General features: G+C 33.7%; 1 protein-coding gene across 6 annotated transcripts in view; it reads left to right on the top strand.

The window, feature by feature from the left end:
* Positions 1-453: 453 nt before the first annotated feature.
* LOC123522872 (transient receptor potential cation channel subfamily A member 1 homolog) overlaps positions 454-10,263 on the top strand; it is a 41,419-nt gene continuing 31,609 nt past the window's right edge. For 3 of the 6 annotated variants that reach the window (XM_053535224.1, XM_053535226.1, XM_053535227.1), the window contains exon 1: positions 454-584. Coding sequence is in view for 2 of the 6 variants with exons in the window: in XM_053535222.1 (XP_053391197.1) it covers positions 525-584 (60 nt within the window). In the remaining 4 variants the exon portion in view is untranslated. The remainder of the gene's footprint in view (positions 585-10,263) is intronic. The other 3 variants (XM_053535222.1, XM_053535223.1, XM_053535225.1) reach the window with 2 other exon arrangements.

Here is a 10,263-nt window from a genome sequence, read left to right on the forward strand (position 1 = left end):
TTTAACAGGAGAGAAAACGTGTGTTAACAGAGAGATTCTCGCGCTCACGTGCTGTTATAACACCTTTTTATATATGCACGTTCCATGGCAGAGCGTAAACGCATTACGGCCCCAAAACGGATAACTCAAAATGAAATGACGTCAACGTGACAAAACAACGTAGACTTTACCGCGCATTTCATGGAAATTCAATAACGTTGAGGGACAATATATTCATTTTCCTGTTTTTAACGCGTTTTATGCTAGAATAGCGTTAGCGCATGTTCTTTTCGTGTTATAACATCTTCAGAATCCCTCGGAATCGTTGATACCCTCGCCCTAACGGGCTCGGGTGCCAACCAATCCCTCGGGATTCTGCAGATGTTACAACACGAAAAAACATGCGCTATCCCTACAATATTAAATTTCAATGATTGCATCTGTCAATATTTCAGGAAATGGGTTTGGCTATCGCGTAATTGTGCATTGATTGGCGGATCTTACAATTCAGTAGTAAACTTAAAACTGTGCAGTTGATTGAATATATGGATTGTGAGATAAGAGCTCGGAAGTGTCGGAATAAAGCACTCCTAAAGCAAGAACTGGTGAGTAATAAAATTTCTCTTTTTCTGATAAAACTTGCTACTATACATCACATAAAGAACACCAGCGGTGGTAATAGGAACTTTTTAACTTTTAAAAATATTGTCTTGATTTGTTTTGACTTTATTTGCTAAAACGATTGTAATGGGATAATTTCCATTTTGAAGTTAAGCCATTTTACAACAAAAATTTCTTAAAAGAATTGCTTCGAAATTTTGATTTTGACCGCTTTTAATAATGGAAATTACATTAATGTCATTAAATTGACATTATAAAAAGATATTCGAAAGGTTGTAAAAGCTCCTCCTACCATTGTTGGACCCCTTTCGTAATGTTTAGTTTGTATCATGATCTTGTAAAAAAGGCGGCATTTTACGAAATAAACAGTGTAAGAAATTACGTTGATCAAACAGTTAATTATGCTGAGATATGTTTTAAGGCATAATCAAAATATAAATGTCAATTTTATATTTTATGTCGAAAAATTTGGAGTACAGTAAGGGTAACTTTATTTTTCCGTACATCTTTCATCTTTTTATTTTTTTTCATCTAGTTGGGGGGTACTCAGGTTGGTAGTTGATATAGTTGCGCATACTATCTAGATGCATGTCGAGTACGTACGCTTGTTCCTTATAACTTATTCCTTTTTCAAATAATGAATAAGGAAGTTGTCCCTTATTCCCTATTCGGAAGGTACTTGGTAAAAACAATGAGAAAATAATTCTTACTCGAGGCTGAAATCGTTCCAAGGCATAAACTAAACACGTTATACCATAACATGAGAAAGTAAGATCGAAAAGCCGAATAAGGAATTAAAAACTGGTTCCCTATTCCTTTTTCAAAATTGGAATAAGGAAAAGAATAGAGAAAATAAAAATACTTTACAATAAAATCTTTTAAAATGTGTATATACATTATTGTCATAAAATGTTTTAAGGATACAAGTGGTATTTTGCACGGATATTTGAGAGTATTACTCAAAATAATAAGGAACTGGAGACATATCGAATAAGCAATAAGGAGCTGGTTCCTTATTTCATTTTGCAACAGTCGAATTTGGAAAGGAACATAGAAAATGAAATACTTTAATTGCAATAAAATCTTTTCAAAGAATGCAACAAAAAGAATAATAGCGGACTCGGTTTGATGGAGTCTGTTCATAACAGGTAATGAAATATGCAACACCTCTTACGCCCACTAGCACCGGCTTAAGGCGAACTTTATTACACCTATGTTGGGACTCCATGAAAATATAACAACACTGAATTATTGTCCAAGTATTTTAGCGCGTACGCTTCAAAATAGATGTACAAAGTTGAATAAGGAACTCGAATGATATCGCTTGATAATGTAACAGATAATGGGCCTGAACTTTTAGAGAAGTCAATTAGCTTTTTGTGGCATTCATTTTAAGCCCCATTTCGGTCGTGGTTTAAGCCCCATTTATTGTGTGTAGCCTTTTGGGGGCATGTAACGGATTGTGTTATAGTCTCTCTTAGAGACTATTTGTTGGGTGATTGGTTGACCTAATTGGGTTATGATAGGCGCGGTAACCATTCCAACCAGATCCAGACCGGGAAGGTACAAGAAATCTGATATTTTGTTTGTAAATTTTCTTGAATAGAATGTGTTAAAAACTAACACGACGTTTTATGAAATTATTGGGTCGATGGGATGTCGAACAGCGGAAATTTATTGGTAATGCCTATTAATTAAATGCATCTATTGAAATACAGTATTTGCAAATTAATATATAAAAGGTCAATACACAGATGAATTATATTGATAGGGATTTATGTGGTTGGCTTTCACCAAAGTATGAGGTGTTCGGCAACTGGCCGTTCTCGAATCTCCTAATAATAAGCTCGTATGTAATTGGACAGGTCTCATTTTGACGCAACTAGCCGGGAAAAATTGAAGGTTTTGATGACGAGTCGTCAACGATTACGTCAGCATCAGCAAAAAAAGAGAAAACGGGGGCGGCCCAAAGTGCCGTTCCGCTGTATTGCGGGGGAATGGCAAATTGATATATGCACAAGGCTGATACTGGGGCCGTATTCATAAAGCATCTTAAGTATAAGTTTTGACTTAAGTTGAATATTTTACTTAAGTTTGTGGGGATTTCAGCTTAAGTCTTAGTAAAAAAGTCCTATTCATAAAACAGCTTAAAATTAAGATACGTAAGAACTGACTTAAGTCAGAAAACAAAATGGCGTCGTGAGTACGATTAAAGTGTTGTTTTTCAGATAAAAGCACTTTAAACATATCTGTCTGAAATTGATGTTTTGTTTTTTAAGTTTTCGTTTACAATAAAAGCCAAGAATTACTTATTAAGTTGTTTTATGAATAACAAATATACTTAAGGCCCATTATAGAGTACTTCCTTTTTGAAGAGTATTCATTTCCTACCATAAACCTACTTCGACAGCAATTTTCAGGGGGGCGTAGGTTCAAGCCCTACTGGGACCAAATTTTTTTCCCTTGTTTTCCTTTTTTTCTAGTAAGTTTTTACTTCTTTCAAGACTTCTTATTGATTTATTGTACAAAAATGGGAAAAAAATCATTTGATATGCGATTTCATGCTGTTAAAAGTGAATTTACCTGTAAAACAGAAGGAGTAGAGTTAGACATCTTTAAAAATACCGAGTTACATGCGGTAAAAGTTCTCTATTTTGCCTTCATTCTTTAGATTACATATTGTGGAAGAAATGTAGGTAGGTTTTACTTCTGCCCCAAGGTTATTTTTGAATGATGTGAGCAAAATTCAAAACAGAACCACAGGATTCGACCATAATTTTTCAATATTGGAGTTGGAATTCTGTCTGATTAAATCCGTTTACTCGAGGCACCCTAGAAAAATGATATTGACAGTTTTTATTTTACGTTTTATGATTGTTTACCAATAGTTTGATGTTTTTTTCACAAAAAATAGTGGAAAAATAAATTCCCTGAAAACGTTTTGGATAAAGGCCACCACTTTGAAATTTGTCTCTACTTGAGCTTTAGGAAATACCATAAATTACACAAAATTTATAAAAAATGGCACGGTAAAAGTTTTTAAAAATTTGCATATAAGTGCAAAGCACGGTCAACTGTAAGAATATACCAAGCTAATGCCATTTTTTAAACATTGCTATTAGGGGCCTAATACCTTAAGTAAAATAATTTTCTTACCTAAGTAATACTTAAGTAAGTAATCAATTTCTTATACTTATACTTTATGAATACGGCCCCTGGTCTCACTGAACGCTGAAAGCCGAGCCAATTCCTTATTCGTATGCTGTGGAATGTTTTCAACCGCGAGTAAAGATTATTTTCTCTTTGCCTTTACCACGTGTTTGTCAAATAGGACATAAGGAACTAGTGCCTTATTCTTTATTTGACAAAGGAATAAGGAGTAAGGAATGAGAAACCAGCCTATTCGTCATTCTAGATGTTAAGTAACACTACTCTTCTTTCTTCTTTTTAGTGATTTTTTCTATAGTCTCTTTGATGACATACAGACGAGACACATACATGCATATTACACATTTTATTATAGTTTACACAATTCTACAGCTCTGTCAAGTAAAGAAAATAAACAGCATGAAAATAATTTGTTGAATATACGAAACATGTCAACTATTTCCCTCTCTATTTTACATTTAGATTTGTATTGTATGTAAAAATGTATCCAATTGGCATGGCTAGGCCCTAAAAGTGAGAAACTTTAACACTTCAACTCAAAGTTAACACTTTATAAAAATAATAAAAAGGAATATTTTGTTTTCTTTGGTTTTTGTTTTTATTGGTTTAAATTTCGCATCGACACAATTATATGTCATGTGGCAACATTCCATCTTTTTTGGTGAAGGAGGACCACAGGTGCCCTTCCGTACATTATTTCATCAGTGGATACCTTGGTAGAACCACCGGCCTTTCGCAAGCCAGCTAGAATGCTTCCTCGCATGAAGTATTTGAAGCCTCTGGTGAGCTTCGAACAAACATCGGTGAAGGACAAGTAATTTTGAAGTCATCGACCTTAAACACACGGCCACGGAGGCTACTTAAAAGCCCGTGCCCATGAACTCATAACTTTATTTTATACAATGGATATTTTTATATGCATATGCTTTACGTGGAGACATTACATACTGTATTAAAGTATTATAGATTTAAGATAGACCATTTTCTAAAATGATAATCTTTTCTTTATTTACTTTTATCTATATGTTTGAACTGATATTTTTAAAGATAAATTTGATATTTAAAAAGGATAAGAACTGGTCAAAATTAGAACCATCTGCCTATTTGTCATTTGAAAAATAAAATATTTCATCAAATGAATAATAAAACTTAGATTATTGCTTATTGCTATTCAATACCTTTTGCAAAATGCCAAGAGCTATATATTTTAGATTGAAAAGGACAGATATTCCCTTTGCCGTCAGAAAATTGCTTAGAATTTTCACAAATATGATAACACTACCAAAATAGGTGTTCTATACTTTCCACATGCATGCTACAAAAGTCACATAGATTTGTTCTAGACCATTTCACTTTGATCAAATAATTCTACTTATTGGTTTAGACTATTCGCATTAAAGATATATACTGGGACTTTCTTACTTTTGTGTCTATTGTTGCTTTAAATATTTGTCCGTCCAAAACTAAAATTCCATTTTGTATTAATGTTTTCAAGATTAGTTCCGCGTTTCTTTTCTTTACACTAGTTTAAGCGGAATCATCAGACCTACATTGCTTTAAGTGTCCAGATTGGTAAAATTGCCTTACACTTTTCATAAGATTGAATTCGTGTTCTGATAACAATAGTGGATATAAGGTTTTGTTGCAAATATCATTATGTTCGAGAAGTCTCCGTCGACTTTTCTTAGTGGAACGGTGTGAGGTAGAAATTCATGATTCGATTATTTGAAAACTCTTATTACCTTGCTTCTTAGACTAGGTTCTTACGCTCTGATCACAGTTGAAATGAGAATGTTCCTCTTATTGTGTTATCCTTGGTATGAGTAAATTTGACATTGTCCTTATTTATTTCAATCTATTGTAATTATCTATAATTTATTAGTGATTTTCTAAAATGCTTTTTCACCGCACGGCAAAATGCCGCCACTGTTTCATACATTTATTTAAAACTTAATCCTTGATCAGTCTCTAGTTTCAAGAACTACATTCGAGTTTTCGCAATTTTCTCATTCACTTTTATTAACCGTTGCAACGGTTTATTTATGTAAACATTGATAGATATAGAATGAGAAGCGACAATATCTTTAGAAACTGTCATCACTTGGGCAGCAAACAAAATTGTGCATGCGCAACATTTGCTTCCATCACCAATAATAGAGCGCACACGTAAGTATAGGTATCGCACATTGTTATGGCATATTTATTTTCAGAAATATGTAAGAACCCCTTTTAAAATAAAAGATATCAATAGCTGTTTTGATGGCCCAGTAGGTTGAATGGATGGATATATATGTTCATTTTGTAGTGATAGTTTTGAAGGTTCGAACCTTGCATCCGACCAACATTTATTTTTCGCTTGCATTACATACTTTGTGTGAGTTTGTTATTCTCTGGTTTCTAATTCATTGTCTGTTCTTTTTATTCGTATTAAAATCGTTAGTATCTTTAAATCAATAGATACTGAAATTATGACTGGGTAATTCTTTCATCAAATTGATATGTAAGATTGTTATAAAATTAATAGATATAATCTGTACATCTTAAATTAATATTACAGAAAAGCTTCAAAAACATAGGATCATAGTGACATATAATTATAATTTAGCGATTAAATTAAAACTAGATTTACAAACTGGTTTCAATTGTCTACATATCTAAAACACTTATATATATATATTAGCTGATATTTCAGTTCAAATGTGATGATAGTAAATCGTTCTTTACTGATGACGGTTCAGTCTTAGTTGATTGTATCATTCTTCACTGTCATTGTTTGTTCATGTATTACTGTCAACAATGCAAAACTCCTCACTTCTGGCTTGGCATTCTTTCATCTAAGGTAATATTACGTAAAGAAGACACTTTAAAAAAGCAGTAAACAGTTAACTTTTATTTTTAAAGTGATTAACATGTCTTAAACGTAAGAAACAACAATAAGAATGATAATAATTGAATGTGTTTTTTTTTTTGTACTCTAAATGGGGTAACAAATTTAAATGTCAACTGCATCACACGAAGCGTTTGTATGACATATGATTTTTCCACTACACAAGCCATTAGTCTTTTTTCTGTCATACAAACGGACTAGTTAAATTAAATGTATACAAATTTTCTTAGTCTCGTGAATTCGTGCGTTTTTCAGACAAAGTTTCAATGACTAATTCATACACATGAAAATGCAACAGTTACCACCGTGATAAAAACAACATTTAAAATTTCATTTGTAATTTGCAGCCAATGGCTTGTATCATGCCATGAATCGTTAAGAGTAAGATAATCTGTGAAACATCAGGTAATGCGTAATAATTTTCATCGCAGGTAATTGGAAAAAACAGAGAATTTTTTAAAAAGTGTTACATGTAAGACGAAGTTACGTAATTATTTTGTAGAGGTTTTCGTCTGTCTGATAAAGTAAACTTTAACCCTAGCTATGCTTTTTAACGATTGTTTTTGTCTTTGGAACCAGTGTAGACCATGATCAGCCTGCACATAAATGCTGTCTGATTATGATCTACCCTGTTTGCCATTCAGACAGTATATTTTGGTAATCATCCCTTTTAACAGTTAATGGTATTTCCAATATTGAAAGATGAACACGTATTTTATAGAAATTAAACAGGGTAAGGTTTCTATTATCTTCGTTGTGGGGTGTGAGTCTGGAGAGAGATGGGGTGGTATTATGGATACTACAAAATATCAAAACAAATTCAAAAAGATTATTTTATGATTTGTTTATCAATTAAATGTACATGTATATATTCATTTTTTATCCTGTTATAGTATAACTAAACCTATGAAACTAAAAGTGTGGTAGCGCCACCTGCTTTGCACGTGAACATGACTTGTTAGTCTTTTCTGTTTACGGACGTTACTTTCTCTCAGTTTGTTTAGATATGATTCCATTCGAAAGAGTGCTACAAAGGAGGTGTTTTGTTTCGTTGTTTCGTTTTGTTTATTCTATAATTTGTACAATTTGTGCAATACGGTAAGCAAGGAAAATAATGTACCACTGTTTGAAGACGGTTGATAAGATTCATGTTATATTACACCATTGCAAAGTGAACTTATCCGGTAGTGTATTATTATTATTGTTTTGTTATTCTTATTATTTTTGGGGTTAAAGTCACATCGACAAAATCATAGTACATAAGGTGACCAGCTTTTCATGGTAGATGAAGACCCAAGGTGCCCCTCAGGACATTAATTCATTATGGGCGAGCACGTGGGTAGAATCACCAACCTTATGTAACCCATGGCGTCCTTACGTAAAGACTTCTACGCTCCTAGTGAGGCTCCAACCCACACTGGCGAGGGACAAATGATTTGAAATCATATCTGTTAACAGGTATTGGCCTTAGTTTTGGACTGACGAGACTGTTCTTATGTTCAAATGTCTTCTTCATGTTACATCAAGCTTTAAAACAAAACCAATTAGCTCTAATATTGCATCTTTTTAGGTTGGTTGTTTCATATAAAGATTTGAATGTTAAATCTCAGAACAGACGTCTAATTTATTGTGGTTCGAGACATTGCAGTGTTTCAGTGAGAAATTATGTTCAAACAATGTCGTCAACCTTTCCGATACAATCTAAACAAACTGTTTCAAGTGTCATACATTGTGACAGATTCACTTTCAACTAAGTTTTGAAAAATAGTGTTAATGTAGGTTGTCGTAGAAATTGAGAAAAAACACACAAAGTGATTCTTTATTTGGTCTGTTTTTCTATGTAGTGTTGTGTTGTAGGACATCCTTCGAGTTTAGAAAGACTAGAACTTCGCTAAGGAATATGCAATAAAAAGAATAGAATGACTCTTTTATCTACATGCACCTTAGATAGTGTGTATTTATGCTGTATTTAACATGAAGTCGGTGTTTACGTTCGGCACTGACATGGAGCAGTCAAACTTCAGTAGCTGTCTCACTACAGTTTCGTGTTTGTAAATCGCATGACGACAGGTTGAAATTTCTTAATATATTTTAAACCCATCATAAGTATTATGACAACTTTAAGGTACTACTATTTGTTTTAGGTTTCGCTATTCATAATTCATAATTCATAAGCTTTAACCGCCGCTTTGAAGTTTTCCTCATATCATCTTTCACCGAATAAATTACTATAATAGGCATTTTTAGCCTTTCCCGATGCTTAGTTATATGTCGTACAACGATAAAATACTGGTTTTTGTTCTCAAACAATTAGTTTATACAAATGTTGCTGTAGCAAGGGGTTTATGAATTAACGGGAATCATTTGGTAAACTACAAAATGCACAAGTAAATAAATCAAATGGATATGTCACTTCATTAAATTGGATTCACAGTGGGTAGAAGGATTTCTCTAGGATGCTTCCACAGTGTTCTAACACATTGGTATGTTTTCAGTTTGCCTATTGCATGTTCAGCTCCTAATATATCTGTTAAGCTTTCGGCATTTTCGACTTTCTCCGGGATGCTTTCGCCTCGTCGCCTCAACTGAGCGGACGTGTATGATACAGCTCCTATTTGGATAAATTTTGTCCACAAGGCGGCAACTCCTCTTGAAATGGCAAATCATTACCTATTTGCTGCAATCAGCCCGTACTGCTGTACATCGTTCAGATGTCCTGACTATCTGCCCTGTATATGGCGTATAAAGCCATGTACATCAACAACGACCTGTGTATGGATACAGTAAAAACAGCGGTGCCCTGAATAAAACTGTTCATGTGGTTCTATTTATGGCTTATATATCTGATTGGATGTTCCATCTATAGCACCTACAGCTATATGAAGTTTGGCTCAACCACCTTGCATAGCCCGCCATTCAGCAACTGTCGGTCTTTCAACATAATGCTGTTACATGTCATACAAATCTGGGATTAGATTTCTGATCTCAGCGCTCGCAGTGGGCATACTTATGCCAAACATAATAGCCAACAAATGGTATGTTGGATATGTTCTTATCCAAACCATGAAAAGAAACATTCTGTTTCCTACTGAGAGCAAATGGTCACGTTCAGGCTCAATTGAAATCGGGTTTTCTAATTGAAGTAGAGTTTCTGGTGTTTCGGCAGTAAACTGATAAAATTGTCCAGCAAATAACATGAACATGTCTCTCCCTTCATTTGAATTGTCATCGTCAGCGAAATATCTAAAGCATAAATCTGAGTTTGGAGGACGTGGCAAATTGACGATGATCAGCAAATAGATTATGAGATTTTTAATAAGTTATGTATGATCCGGCGAAAGTGGCACAATGGCTTGCAACAACGCCAACAACAATCGTTTTTGCTGTTCTCCCATAAACTTATATCACAGTTACGGTTTGCTACGCCACTGTAAAATATGTTTATAGAACGATTTCCACGTGTCACTTTGAAATGCATAGCGTGTGTATCAATAGTTTTCTCTGGCTTAGGAAAAAACATGAATGCTGGTAAGTAATACAAATATATGAAACATAATCATGTTCAGGATGATTTTATGTAAATACAAATAATACAATACTAACATTTT

Source organism: Mercenaria mercenaria, unplaced genomic scaffold (genome assembly GCF_021730395.1).
Source record: "Mercenaria mercenaria strain notata unplaced genomic scaffold, MADL_Memer_1 contig_4641, whole genome shotgun sequence".
Classification (NCBI taxonomy): domain Eukaryota; kingdom Metazoa; phylum Mollusca; class Bivalvia; order Venerida; family Veneridae; genus Mercenaria; species Mercenaria mercenaria.